The 15,386-nt window shown below is 41.5% G+C and overlaps 1 protein-coding gene across 1 annotated transcript in view; it reads left to right on the top strand.

Moving 5' to 3' along the window:
- Positions 1-7,826: 7,826 nt before the first annotated feature.
- NAMPT (nicotinamide phosphoribosyltransferase) overlaps positions 7,827-15,386 on the top strand; it is a 38,810-nt gene continuing 31,250 nt past the window's right edge. Inside the window, exons 1-2 of the mRNA XM_057549763.1 lie at positions 7,827-8,017; positions 8,568-8,726. Coding sequence (XP_057405746.1) covers positions 8,670-8,726 — 57 coding nt within the window. The 5' untranslated portion in view covers positions 7,827-8,017; positions 8,568-8,669. The remainder of the gene's footprint in view (positions 8,018-8,567; positions 8,727-15,386) is intronic.

Genomic DNA, 15,386 nt, shown 5'->3' with positions numbered 1-15,386 from the left:
AGAAAAGTGAGGGGAGGTCTGTTTATTGAAACAGGGTGGTACCATCCCAACACCCTCTAGGTAAGGCCTGGGAAAGTTGTCCCAAGTGTCTGAGATGAGAGGACAATGAAAGCCAGAATTCTTTTTAAAGGTGTATTACGAGCTCTAATCACTAGTGGGCCAAGAGCCTTCCCCAGCACTACCATTTTCAGAAGTACAAAGCCACTGCATGAGCACACTGCAGGCCTGTGGCTGCAGAAGGATGACAAGCAGGCTGGAAGGGGCTACCATGCATCAGAGCAAAGAGCAGAGAGAATGACCCCCAATCCAAGAGTGGCCAGTGCATTGAAATGAGTGTCTTAGAAACCTTGGGAAGGGAGGAGCTGTAATAATTTGGAAGGGGAAGAGAAGACTGTAGATCCTAAACCATTTTGTTTGTTTCCCAAGTTCTTGATTATCCCACAAGGTTGGTGTGACTTGGAGAAACAAAAGGAAATCTAGAACAATGACTTCTTATACGAGTGTCTAATGTATCATAGGTGTGGCTCAGCAGAACACTTAAAAAGCCTTGGCAAGAGCCATGGGCTTTAATTAAATCGGACTATTTTAACTATATACTATATAGAGACATGCTGCTCAGTTTTCAGGGTAGCGCCCCTGTTCATTCTTACTGAGTCTGGATGAATTTATATGCAACTTAGAGTGTGAAATATCTCTGGGGAATTCAGCCCATGTGCCCAACTCCAGAATTCTAAATTTTAGAGCAGGCCACAATGAAAAATGGGGACAAGCCCTTTGGGACTGATAGTTGGCCCCAGGATTAACAGCCCTGGACAAAGATGGGATCCAAAATGTTCCCTAGCCTCCGATTAACAGGGGCTATAGGTGAATGGTAAATTCACCATTGGGAAAGAAAGAGGGAACTAGCCCAGGCTCAGATAAATTGTAAGGTAGATAACAGGTGGTCTCTTCCTGTTCTGTGGCAGATGGAACTGTGAAATAATAGGTTCAGACTTCCTTTGGAGAAAACACTCTCAACCTTATGTCACAGGCAGAAACAAGAGGGATAATGGTTAAATGAAGAAGAGATTATTTCTGTTTTTACTGGTGTTACTAGCCAACATCTGTGAAATATAAGCATTGGGTCTTCCAGCTTATCTGGCCAAAGTGTCAGTGCCACACAGACTGAGGAAACAAAGTAGAAATGGGAGGTGCAGACCTCTTTTTCTGGAAAAGGAGAGAGAGACTGTGATATCTGGAAAAGGAAATTGGTCTTTCGGTTTTGTTTGAAGATGGGAGAGATTGAATTATGTTTGTACACCAGGAAGAAGTCAGCAGAAAGGGGGCATTTGAAGGTTCAGAAGAGAGAAGGGTGATGACTAACAGGAATGGGACCTAAGGAGATGGGGGGGAGGGGGCAGGAGGCGGATCCAGAGCACAGGTGAGGGAGACTAACCTGGGGCAGAGAGAAGGGCACCTCTTTCCCTGAGCCTGGAGAAAGAAGAAAACGTGTGTAGAGGCTTATATCTGTCAGGATAAACCTAGTTATGCTGTGGTAACAACCTCCAAAATCATCACGGTTTACAACGAGAAAGGTTGATTTCTCACTCACATTACACATCCAGTGCCTGTTGGCTCTGATTTGGTTCGGTGTCACCCACATTTCAGGATTTAGGCTCGTGGCTCAGCCCCTATCTGGAACCCTGCAGTCTTGGTGGCAGAAAGAAAAGAGAGAATGGCAACCATGCCTGAGTTAAAGCTCCTGCAGGGAAGTGGTGCCTATCAGCTCAGTCCACATTTCATGGCTAAAGCAATTCCTGTGGTCATGCCTGAGTTTGATAGGACGACGACGTGGAAGAGGGACTTTGAATACGGGTGAACAATGCAAAAGAGAGGGACTTTGAACATGGGCAAATGATATAATCTACCACAAGGTCCATCCTGCTTTTGTTGGTGATAGAAATAGCTCCATTCAGCCAGTAAATATTTACTAAACCCCTGCTGTGCGCCTTGCACTACACGTGGCTCTGAGAATAGACTTCTAAAAAAGACAGACCACTGCTCTCGTAGCTATTATAGTTTAGGGAGTTCCTATTGATGACCTTGGTTTTTGTTACATAGGGGACTCTATCCTCTGCTAAGAGGAAGAGAGTTGTTTGAGGGTAAAGAGTTTGAGGAGAGAGGTAAACATTTCAAAAAACTGCTGAGCAAAATGGGAAAGACTGCTGAATGGGGGGAATAAAAGGACTGCCAGGCAGCACCGCATTGTCCTGCTGTGGATGACAGATTCATGGCTGTGTGATGTTTCCTACTGGTGCTCAGCAGCCTGGATACTCTAAGGGCAAAAAAGGTAAGGATCTGAGGGCCAACTAGGAAATAAGGGGGCCACAGATGATGCTGACACCAGAAGGAACAGGGCTAGGTCTAGATAAGGAGGAAAGTGAAGTCTTATGGGCAAATGCTGGGCAACAAAGTTCCAGGAGGAGAGTGAGTGAGTGAACGAGAAAAGCAGGATATACTGACCAGAGAAAGCAAGGCTGCAATTTAAGGTTTCACAGGTGGAGCAGTTCTTGGTAGAGAAAAAGTCCAGGGTGTGGACGTTGGGTGGGAGGTGGTTGATCTTTATCCAGGCCTTGATTGTTCCTTACAAGTTGTTCCTGTATTTAAGGGTCATATGTATATGCAGTTTTATCTTGATTCTACAGTCCAATGCTGAATATACTGGGGATTATGAATTAGCTACCTGTACTGTTTTATTTCCCCCAACTCCAGATCCCAGTCACTTCATAGCTGCTTTGGAAAAGAACAGAGGACAAATGTGACATTTCTTTTTGAAGTCTTCATGCTTCTTTGTACATTACTATGTATATACTAGGTGTTTTTATATTCCTATTGAACTTAATTGTATTCCTTTTCCTGCTTCCTACTCAATAGCAAGAAACTCCTTTTGACATTGGACTTCTATAAATGTTGAGCAACTTCAACAACTATCCTTCCTTGTTTTTTTTCTAAATTTTTCTTGGAGTATAGTTGATTTACAATGTTCTGTTAATTTCAGATGTACAGCAAAGTGAATCAGTTATACATATACATATATCCACTCTTTCTTAGATTCTCTTCACATATAGGTCATTACAGAGTATTGAGTAGAGTTCCCTGTGCTATACAGTAGGTCCTTATTAGTTATCTATTTTATATATAGTAGTGTGCATATGTCAGTCCCAATCTCCCAATTTATCCCTCCCCCCCTTTGCCCCCTGGTCATCATAAGTTTGTTTTCTACATCTGTGACTCTATTTCTGTTTTCTAAATAAGTTCATTTGTACCATTTTTTTTAGATTCCACATATAAGCAATATCATATGGTATTTGTCTTTCTCTGTCTGACTTCACTCAATATGACAATCTCTAGGTCCATCCATGCTGCTGCAAATGGCATTATTTCATTATTTTTTACAGCTAAGTAGTGTTCCATTGTATATATGAAACACATCTTCTTTATCCACTCCTCTGTCCATGGACATTTAGGTTGCTTCCATGTCTTGGCTATTGTAAGTAGTGCTGCAATGAACATTGGGGTGCCTGTATCTTTTCAAATTACGATATATGCCCGGGAGTGGGATTACTGGATCATATGGTAGTTCTATATTTAGTTTTTTGAGGAACCTCCTTACTGTTCTCCATAGTGGTTGTACCAATTTATATTCCCACCAACAGTGTAGGAGGGTTCCCTTTTCTCCACACCCTCTTCAGCATTTATTGTTGATTTTTTTTTTTTGATGATGGCCATTCTGACCAGTGTAACGTGATACCTCATTGTAGTTTTGATTTGCATTTCTCTAGTAATTAGTGATATTGAGCATCTTTTCATGTGCTTTTTGGTCATCTGTATGTCTTCTTGGAGAACTTTCTATTTAGATCCTTCACCCATTTTTTGATTGGGTTGTTTGTTTTTTTTTTTTATATTGAGCTGCATGAACTATTTGTATATTTTGGAGATTAATCCCTTGTCTATCACTTCATTTGCAAATATTTTCTCCCATTCTGTGGGTTGTCTTTTCGTTTTGTTTATGGTTTCCTTTGCTGTGCAAAAGTTTTCAAGTTTAATTAGGTGCCATTTGTTTACTTTTTTTATTTTCATTACTCTAGGAGGTGGATCAAAAAAGATCTTGCTGCGATTTATGTCAGAGACTGTGCTGCCTATGTTTTCGTCTAAGAGTCTTATAGTATCAGGTCTTACATTTAGGTCTTTAATACATTTTGAGTTTATTTTTGTGTATGGTGTTAGAGAATGTTCTAATTTCATTCTTTTACATGTAGCTGTCCAGTTTTCCCAGCACCACTTATTGAAGAGACTGTCTTTTCTCCATTGTATATTCTTGCCTCCTCTGTCATAGATTAGTTGACCATAGGTGCATGCGTTTATCTCTGGACTTTCTATCTTCTTCCATTGATCTATATTTCTGTTTTTGTGCCAGTACCATACTGTTTTGATTACTATAGCTTTGTATCAGTAGTATAGTCTGAAGTCAGGGAGCCTGATTCCTCCAGCTCTGTTTTTCTTTCTGAAGATTGCTTTGGCTATTCGGGGTCTTTTGTGTTTCCATACAAATTGTAAGATTTTTTTGTTCTAACAACTGTCCTTTCTCTAAGGAGGGCAAAATGGTGCTCATCTCCAAATCCTGTAAAGTAAAATGGGAACATGGAAATGGAAACATAAGAAAACAGAATGGGAAAAGAGGGGGAAAATATTTTAAATGATTTCAAGAAAACCAGTCTTTAGTTTTCTTGAGATATAATTTATACACAATACAATTCACCAATTTTAAGTATAGACTTCAATTAATTCTGACATATGTGAACAGTTGTATAATCACTATCACACATATCATTTCCTTTACCCCAAAAAGTTTCCTCATGCCCCTTTGCATTCAGTCAGCTTCCCTTAGCCTCAGCCTCTGACAATCACTTTCTTTCACACTAGTTTTGCCTTTCTAGAATTTTATATAAATGAGATCATACAGTATGTAGCCTTTTCTGTTTAGCTTCTTCAAGGAAACCAGTCTTCTGCTGAAGATATGAAAGCAGCTGGCAGGTTAGGAAAGGCAAGGAAAATAACCAAGTTCACCAGTCCAAGTGCCCATCAACTTTGGCTTCATCCTAAGTAAGGATTCCCAAGAAAAAATTGAGTTTTGTGTGCTAGTTATATTTTTCTAAAACTCATTAAAAATAAATACATAATGATTGAAATAAAAATGCATATCTGTGTACCACTGATATGTACCACATACTACCATCAGTGATAAAAACTCTCTTAGGAGAACGCTGCATGAAAATATCTCGACAGTCTTTTATAGTCCTCACAGTCTCATTCTCTCAGTCATTGATTATGGCCATTGAGTCTAAAAGTGGCCATCAGCAAAATTTATAAGTAATTATGACATCCAAATCCCCACTCATAGCATCATAACATGTACACATTTTCCTTACTTTGCCCAGGAAAATAATTGGTTAGGAGAGTGTAGCACAGTCAGACCACAAGACCATAGAAAGTGTACCAGAACATTTTGTAATGGAAGGTCTATGAACAATCCATGTATGTGTGCTAATTCTTCCTGTATGTGGGTTACATTTACTCTATCACTTCTATACTTTTAGACTAAGACTCAGCAGTTTTCTGTGCGTCTCTATGTGATTGTAGAGGACCCAGCAAACTGAGTCAGGGTTGAGCAGCGCCGATAATCAGTTTCACAAAGACCCATGTCTTTCTGTAGATGAGACCTTTTCCTTACAAAATTAGAACTCTGGGGTGTCCCCAAAGGGCCATGGAAGTTTGAATAAGAAAAAGGTTTAAGTTTAATTTAAAAATTCCTGTTTTACATTTGTCTTCGTGACAGCTTTTGCTCCTTGGTAAGGCTAGAGAAAGTTATGTAGGGTAATGGCTAGGACCATTGTCAGGAGTTCCAGGTGGGTGAGTCCCACATCTACATCTCCAGTGTTATTAGTGAGGTGAACTCAGGTTTGATTAGAATATCCGAGGCAACTTTGAAATACAAAAGTGTACCAAAGGCTGTCTGGAAGGGTGTGTGGAAACAGGCTGGTGCAGGAAAACCCGCTTTGATCAAATGTATGAGTCACAGGCCTTTCATAGCTCTCTGAGGAAGATAGACAAGGAGCTGGATGCCCAATTCACCAAGCTTGCCTGGCTGTTTGGTAGGAATGACAGATTAATCCAGGACTTTGAACAAAGTGAGGGGGGGCCCATTTGAGTCTTTGTTTTCGTCATTATTTGTCATGTTGCGGGGACCTATGAGAAACAGTTTCTCAGATCTATTATATGCTACTAGATAAACATACTAAATGCTAGCTGTTAAATTGTCCTTCAGGGGAGGCCATTTCAAAATGAAACCTTGACTTTGTATTTGGTGATAATTTCATAGTTGTAAATCCTGACTAACTCAAAATTCTTCCTGCTTAGCCATGTAGTTACATATAGAGTGTGCCTAATTCTACCTTAGACAAATGGTGATTTTCTATTGGTAACATGACTTCTTTTTCCTCTCTGGAGACTGCTGTGAGGGTTTAAGTTGCTAATATGGGTGCAGGCTTTATGAGTTTCTGCGTTTAACAAGCAATGCCAATGTAATATTAACATTTTTACTTGCACTGATATTAAGCCTTTTCACCTTAAAACTGTAAATTCAGCTCAAAGAATGCAGTTCAAATTTTATTTTGCTTTTTTAAAAAAAATGCTACCATAAACAAAGCCCTCTTTGTAATCAGAATTCTTTTTTTTTTTTCCTGCATAAGGTGCATAGAACAATGGTCAGTTATATACGTACATGGATTCCAGGAAGCTAAGCAAAAAGCATTTGTCATTTAAGTAAAGTAGGTTATAGAAATTTTAAATGAATGAAGGGAAAAAAGCTCCAAATTAAGAGGAGCAAAAAGGATCATTTTTCTTCTTTGAATGGCACTGCTTAAACTAATATAACAGAATCTCCCCTAATAAAATTTTTAATATTTTAATTATTTAAATAGTTTTAAAAGTAATTTTCCGTAGTAAACACACGTAAGGTCAACCAAAAAAGCCTCGTTTGTTTTAAACCTTGTTGTTGAAAATAATTCTAAATGCATTAGCATTTTTCACTACCTTGGTGAGTGCCTAGGGATATCTCACTACCTTGGTGAGTGCCTAGGGATATCTCACTACTTCTGTGATCTTTGCTTGTACTGCATCTACCTATAGATGGAGGCATTTGTCAGGAATCTGTACTGACTCCGTGACATTGTCTGGACTGAAGTTGCTTTTAATTGAAGCGGTGTCAGTTTTCGCGCAATGAAACTCTAAATTCACAGCCTCCACCCCGACCCCCCACCCCCATAAAATGAGACTTTCACTAATTTGAATGACAATCTGTAAAGTTCCCGTACTGGTTTTCATTAAATCGCTTTTTCCCAGCTACTTGTATCTTGTAAAACCTAAATCTTAAAAAAAAAAGAGAGAGAGAAGCAGCTATTGATCATGGGGACAAAGGGAATCATAGTTTTACGCAAAAATGCAACCACGTATGAGAACTGCGCAAATGGATGGTCCGCATTTGGCTGAAGTCATCCGACGTCGTTTCACTCGCTTTTTTATTTCCAGGTTGCCAACCCGTTTCCCAAGATTGAGCGATTACAACGATGACTAAAGTCAGTCTCGCATCCCGTCAAAGACTTGGCTCGTTGCCGTTTACTTCTCGGCAATATTAGATTCAACTAGGTCTTGTCCTCTGATTATCTGTGAGGATTGAATTCAACCCCCGACTTTGGGCGCAGGCTATTTTCTCGGGGAAAGTCTAAACATCCTCAGAGGATCAAGAGCTCAGCCATAGAGCTGGAGGAAAGCGGAGTCGATGCGTCAGATTAAAGGGGCCCTCCAGACCTATTCCTCACCGCACAGCTTTTCAGATTTTAAAGCGAGGGTTAGGAGGACCAGGAGGGACACGAGGGATGGAGGCAAAAGGCTCGATCCTTAATCCGAGCCAGAGACAAAGGTGAGTAACTGCGCGAGGGGGACGGGGAGACGGGCAGAGGGAGGCTCCTTGGGCCCCTAGCCGGATGGCGTGACTTCAAGAGGACTCAGAAAACGGGCCAGGACTGGGTAGGATAGGAAGGTGCCAGCGGGGCGGGCGAACCGGCTAATCGCAGAGGTGGCGAGGCTGGGAACGCCCCCTCCCGGCCCCGCCCCACTGCGCCGGGCAGGGAAACGAAAGCCAAGCCGGCGCCCGGGTCACGGGCCGGGGCGGCCCCGCAGCCTCAAGCTTCCCGGGATGGGCGACTCCGAGAAGGGAGCGTGCCTCACGTCCTACCCGCCCCGCCCCCCTGCGCGCTGCGCACGCGCGGCCGCGCCCCGCCCCTCGCGTCCCTGCCGGGGCGATGGGGCTGGGGCGGGGGCGGGGAGCCGGGGTGAGGAGGCCGCCGGAGTCCCTAGACTGCGAGCGCGCGCACCGCCTCCCCCGCCGCGTCACTGCTCCCAGGCCCGCCCTCCTCTGGTCCCTCCTCCCAGCTCCGTTTCCCCCTCCTCTCACCCTCCCCCTCCGACAGAGCGGTGACTTAAGCAACGGAGCGCGGTGAAGCCCATTTTTCTCCTTCCTCGCAGCCGCGCCGGGCAGCCCGCGGCGCGCGGCCCCTACACTCCGGCCCGAGATGAATGCTGCGGCAGAAGCCGAGTTCAACATCCTCCTGGCCACCGACTCGTACAAGGTAGAAGCTCGGGGCGGGGGCAGGTGACGGAGGAAGAGAGGGCGCGTCGGGGACCAGCGCGAGGCTGCGGGGCAGGGGCGGCCGGGCTGGGGTCGTGGCGCGAGGCAGCCCCGAGGGAAGGCGCGGCGGCGGCGGCGGCGACTAGGGGCAGGTGAGGCTGGCGCCGCAGTGGGGAGGAGGCGGATGGAGGAGGGATGGAGGAGGGATGGAGGGATAGACGGCAGGAGGCGGGGCCTGGTGGGTGCGTGGTTGTGGGGGGGGGGCGCGGCGAGGGGCTGAGGCGGGCGCGAGCTGGTGCCGCGCGCCCGCTGCCCGGGGCTCGGGGCGGCTCAGCTCGGCTCAGCGGGCCGGCGGCCGGGGTGGCTGGGGCGTCACCGGCCGAGCTCACGTCTTCCGCAGGAGCGCGGCCTTTTGGCCCCGGGCCGGGCTGGGCGAGGGCTCGCCCGAGGAGCGGGTCAGTTAGGTAACGGCCCCTTGGGTTCCACGGTGGAAAGACTGAGCCGGGTTTGAGAAGTGGGTTTTCCCCCGCGGAGCTGAGTCGAGCGCGCTCACCCCTTAGCCGGCAGGTACGCCCCTTCCCGAGGAACGGGCGGGCGAAGCCCTAGTAGGGGTGCCAGAGCAGCCAACCACGTTCCTCTGCCTGTGGCCCGGGTGCGGAGGACACTTATCTGTCCCTGGTAGCCCTGCTGGATTCCCCCGTCCCACTCCACTGGGCTCCGTTTCAAACTCCTTTGCTCCTGGTGATCACTCAACGCTCCTTATCTCTTGTTGGAAAGGCCGATCTGCCCTTATTCCATTAGGACCACTACAAGATTTCTGTGAAAAGGAAAGTGAAACACGAGGTGTTAAATGAACTGTAGTTAACCTTGGAGAACTTGTTGAGAGAGAAGCGACACAACATTCTTTTACTATGGCTATTGGACGCTTGCATGTATAGCTGACCCGTTAATTTTATTTGAAACTCACATTTGTAAAGGGAAGAGTGATTAAAGAGAAATCCGGCAAATATCCTTTCCCCTAGTTTCCAAATTATATGAAATAAACTGGATTATACTTTGCTAACAAGCTTTGTTAGGCAGGACACCTAAAAGATGACATGTCAGACTGGAAACTCCACTTTCGCAGAATAAATGTTCGTTTTTACTTGAGCAGCATCGTAGTTTGGAATATAGTGATTAAAGCATAATGTTTTCAGATTTTGGTTTTTGTTGTGGTTTTTGTTGCTTTTTGTTTTTTCTTAAATTTTCCAGTAAAGTATTTTGGAGAATCCTATTTTAGTTAAGTTCTCTGTTGAACTTTCCTTCCCAGCTGGTTTAAGATTCTACTTATGATAGTTTAGGTGGGTTATTATTTAAAGTAGAACCAGGTTTCTTTAACAAGTGGTCTTTTAAATGGAATTTTAAAGTGGAAATCTACACAATTGCAAGGATATCATAGTGCTATCAAGGATATTTTTACTTGTGCTCCTCTGTGGTCTCTTAGTTCAATTATAGTGTTTTGAGTATTTTTAATAGTGCTTTTAGAATGGTCTCATGCATAGTTTTCTAGAACTTTATCCTTAACTAAATCTTTAAAATAATTTTCAAATTTTTTAATGTAGTAACTTATTTTATTGAAAATGGGAAATGTAAACGGAGGTTGATTGGTTCAACTTTTAAAAACAAAACAGACGTTTAAAGTATATATTCAGGGCTTCCCTGGTGGCACAGTGGTTAAGAATCCGCCTGCCAATGCAGGGGACGTGGGTTCGAGCCCTGGTCCGGGAAGATCCCACGTGCAGCGGAGCAACTAATCCCATGGGCCACGACTACTGAGCCTGCGCTCTAGAGCCCACGAGCCACAGCTGCTGGAGCCCGTGCTCTGCAGCAAGAGGAGCCACCGCAATAAGAAGCCCGCGCACCGCAACGAAGGCCCAACACAGCCAAAAATAAATACAATAAATAAATTTAAATAAATATTCATTTCTGTAATCTCATACTTTATTATACATAATGATGAACTAAGGAAATAGGTAAATGTGGTTGTTTCTTCTGTTTTTATCCTGGGTTCTTGTTATAAATGAAAAGGACCCTTAAGTGTTAACCATTTATATTTTCAAAATGGTTTAAACATTACAAAACAGTGTGTAAGCTTCTTTGGTTTGTAGTTCCTCTAGCCATTATATATAAGGAATGTAAATTGCTTTAACATCAATTTCCTGGGATGAAAGGTAAGAGTGGTTACCTTAAAGTTTTCTAATCTGCTAGCAAGGCATTCTTAACTACACTATCAGAATTTGCATCTATTTAATTAAGTTTATTCCTGTCAATTTGCAAGTCAGACTGGTGTATGTTATCCCCTTTCGAATATAAAACCTTTTAAGAAGATTATCATCTTTGTAAGATATTTCATTTCCCTCCCTCCCCCACAAAAAAACCCTCAAGAGGATTCAGTCAGGATATGTTTTATACCAGTGGTTTACAGCAGTACAGTAAAATAAGTAGTGTATTGCACACTCACAATTTAGTCTTTTAAGTTTCATTTTCCTTACACTTTTAGTGGTCCTTATAGCCTGTTTATCATTTTCGGCTTTTTATCTTCTTAGATGAAGAGGAGACAGAAATGGTAATCTTGAGTCTAGAAGTGGTGAAATTACACTTTTATTAGGAAATTACATGAGAATGTTACATGCATATCCTTATCAGTACTTGCATACTGTTGGCCATTTAAAGTAGGTAGCTAACAGCTTTAGATGTATTGGTGGAAGAGAGCAGAATATTGTTGATTTATTTTTTCTAGAGCTGAAGCAAGGATAATTGGCTGTCTAGGCACTATAGAAAGGTGTTTTGCAAGTAGATGGGATAGTGTCCAAGCGCATGACAACATGTGGGAATTTTGTTTTCACTTGTATCCTTTCCAGAGGGATCGGGACAATTTGGGCCAAAGGAGAGGCATTTAAGATGCATATTCATTTCTGTAATCTCATACTTTATTATACATATTGATGAACTAAGGAAATAGGTGAATGTGGTTGTTTCTTCTATTTTTATCCTGGTTTCTTGTTACAAATGAAAAGGACACTTAAGTGTTAACCATTTATGTTTTCAAAATGGTTTAAAGGAAAATTATCTACTGTGTTATATTTACATTGTGCTAAGCCAGCTAGAGAAAGGTGCGTTTGGGCTGGCCTTAGCCATTGCAGTGCTTAAAAAGCATTTGGAATGTTTTTTTATAAAAGAGACAGGTCATTTTTTTCACTTATTTCTGGGATAGCCATTGATCAGTTTCTGTATAACCGGATCATTAAAAGATTCATTTCTGTTCCATTCTTCCTTCCCCTCCTATGTAGATAATGTTTGTAACAAACTACAGCAGAGAATCATTTTAACATTTCTGAACATTTTACCTGTTAGCAGATTAAAATGGATGATGTTGTCAATTGAGCCCTAGTTGGAAAAAATAATGTATATCACAAGAAAGTAATCCCTAAGCAATTTACAGTTTAAACCACATCACACGTTAGTTATGAAATGTGCTGTCCAGTGTGGGTTGCTTCTCAAAAGGTCATTTAAAACTGGTTATCTAGAACTCAGCACATTTTCATGCATTAATTTAATAAATATTGGAGGCCTACTAGATATTATAAAATACGAAAGATGTCCCTTACAATCTAAGATGGGTGAAAGTTGATTTTAGAAAAGTTATAAAAGGCTGTATAATTCATGTATGATGATTAAGCACCCAAGTTAGTTTTTTTTAAAAAAGAGCTTGCTTCCTCATTCGTAGCGGAATAACAAATCTTAATTTGGGGCTTTTTGGAGGAAAAGATTTGGGGATAAATGAGAATCTTATGGGCAAGTTAGTCCTGCCTTGGACTTTTAGCTACGCAGTGTCTTCCTCTGAGCTGTTCCTATTTTTCATAGTTGCTTCTCTTTCACCGCTTCTGAACAGGCACTTAAGTATGGTCACAGCGGCAGCCTAAGCCTTGTGAGACATGTGGCCCTGCTGCAGTTTGTATGTCAGAGAGTACCTGTTCATTCTTAGGACAGAGTTTTTCCAGTAAGTTTTATATTATAAATTATAGGAAAAACCCAGGCAACAGAAATAAAATCCTGTATGTAAATCATGAACATACCTCATAGGAAGATCGGATTAGGTCAGTAATAATTGTAGAGTATCTTGCAAAACAAAAATACCAGAAACTGGTATCCTTTTTGTCAGTTTATGAAATCTCTCTTAAAGGTGTGGCAAAAAAAGGTACAAGTTGCCGGGAACTCTGCCTGATTTAAGGGAAGAGGCAGCATAATGATAATGGCTGGTTTTACAATTTATCCCCTTCACCAAAATAATGTAATCCCAAAATCCTTAAGTTGTATTTTGAAGTTATTATTGCTTCAAAAGCCAAATAGCAATGAATTATTTTCTGGGGCAACAGAAGTCCAGGGCTTGACAAATCTTGAATAATATTGAAAAGAGGAAAGAATCAGTTATGATTTTTGCTGTTTCTGGCACATTACCTTTGAAGAGGCAGAGAGTCTTAGCCAATATAAGTGCCTCTTATGAGTGCCCTTAGATATTACATAGGTAACATAGCTTAGTTTGTGACTTTGGGTCCGTTATTCCATGTGCTCTTCCATACACATGGTGTTGTTAAAATGTTGGCTTGTGATTATTTCTTAGTGATTAACTGTAAAAGGAGGTTAGTAGTAGTTGCCTTTGGTCATGTGATCCCATTGTGGGAGGAAAGCTCTTGGAAATATTATCACGTCACCCTTATGGGAAATCTAGAGAAACTCAGGAGAAAATTATACTTCGCTCTCACAGAAAGATTCTATGCAACTTCAATATTTCTCATACCTCTCTTGAACTGTTATACAGGGATATCTGGGACTGCAGTTTTTAGAAGCTTATTTTTTCATTAAGTAAATCGACCACATAACTAACTGTGAAGCTAAGTTTTATTAGAAGAGCTACATTTTTCTGTGTGCCTCTGTTCTTTACCACACATATATTTATGTACTGGCAGTACTCTGTCAGTTGCAGGAAGGCTATGCCACTTGAGGAAACATTTTTAGGGGTAATGTTTGCTGAGGATATTATGAGAAATTTGTTTTTTTCTCTTCATCTTATAAATAATTTTAAATTTATTGTACAACTATTTTCTCTAGTGATGTAAGTCAAAGCAGTGCTGAAAAACAACATGATTTAAGGGCTCCCTTTTGGCAGGTCACTTTAATTTTGCATATTATAAAACTTTTTGTTAGTGTTTACTTAACATATTTAAAACTAAGCTCTTGATTTCCCTACCCAGTCCTTCCATGGCTTTCCCCATCTCAGTAAATGGCATCATTATTCACTCAGTTGCTCAAGCCAAAAATCTAGGAGACATCCTTAATTCCTTCCCCTCTTTATTCCCAAATCTAATCTATCAGCCTACTTCTCCAAAGACACTGAGCCGGTCTCTCACCTAACCTAGTCTTCGGCAATAGCCTCTTAATGCTCTGTGTCCACTCTGGTCACCCCGTAATCCATTCTCCATCTCTGCCAAGCTGATCCTTGTCAAATGTGAATCAGATCATATTCACTCCAGCTTAAAGCATGCTAATGGCTTCCCACTGCACTTCAGGTAAAATTCAAGCTCCTTGGTAGCCTGTGAGCCTTACATGATCTTGTCCCTGCATCTCTCTCTCTCTGACCTTACCATGTACCTCCTCCCCATTCTCTAAGCGCCAACCACAGTGGTCTTCATTCTCTTCTGTCCCTGAAGTCAAGATATTTCCTCTTTCCTCGTCATTTAGACCTTGCTCACATGTTACTATCTCAGAGAAGCCTTCTTGGCCTCCACTTTAGTCTCCCAGGCCCCTTCTGGTCCATCATTTTCTTTTAATTTTTCATAGCATCCATCTAGCTCAAATTATTTTGTTTATGATCTCTCAGCCCTCACTAGCCCTATGAGAGTAAGGGCTAGTCAGTCTATTTTACTTCCCCATCCTCAGCATCTGAAACAGTGCCTGATACACAGTTGGTACAGAGTATATATTTGTGAATGCATGAACTATTTATAAAATAACAGTTTATTATAGATTTGTATTTCTGCTATATCATCTCATCTTCTGGTGAAAGTTCCAAGGGGCTCAGGGTGATAAGTTTAGCAGAAAGTAAAATGAAGAGGACAGTAAACCTAGCAAAACCAGAATTATCTATTGGCTGTATTCTTAGAAAATATTTACTAAGAAGCTCTGTTTAAATTTTTTTCCCATTAAAACAATGTGTATATGCCAATATAAATAGATTTGAATAATACTATTTTATTCCTCTTTAAACATATTGGGTGTGAGTAGGGAGTTAATAGTAAATTACGTTTCATAGTTAATTGCCAGAGAGTTTGCCTTACGTGACTTAGATTCTTTAGCTAAATTCTGAAACAGTTTTCTTAAGTTTCTCCAAAGAAGATTTTAGAAGTCATACTTCATTTCTAATCAAGCCTAGACAATTTTGTATTTTTAATAACGTTTGTTTTCAGAGAGGCATTCTGAATATTTATGCAAGGGTTTTAAGTACCATAATTAAAGAATACAACTGAAGTAAAGCTTTAAAATTATAAACATATTTAATTATTGTCCTGAACAGGAACTGTATTTGTATGATGGAAATTTTTTAATATACTTTTAGACCAAGATG

Source organism: Balaenoptera acutorostrata, chromosome 7, assembly GCF_949987535.1.
Source record: "Balaenoptera acutorostrata chromosome 7, mBalAcu1.1, whole genome shotgun sequence".
Taxonomy (NCBI): Eukaryota; Metazoa; Chordata; class Mammalia; order Artiodactyla; family Balaenopteridae; genus Balaenoptera; species Balaenoptera acutorostrata.
The sequence above is the reverse complement of the archived record's forward strand: the minus strand, read 5'-3'. Positions and strand labels throughout refer to the sequence as shown.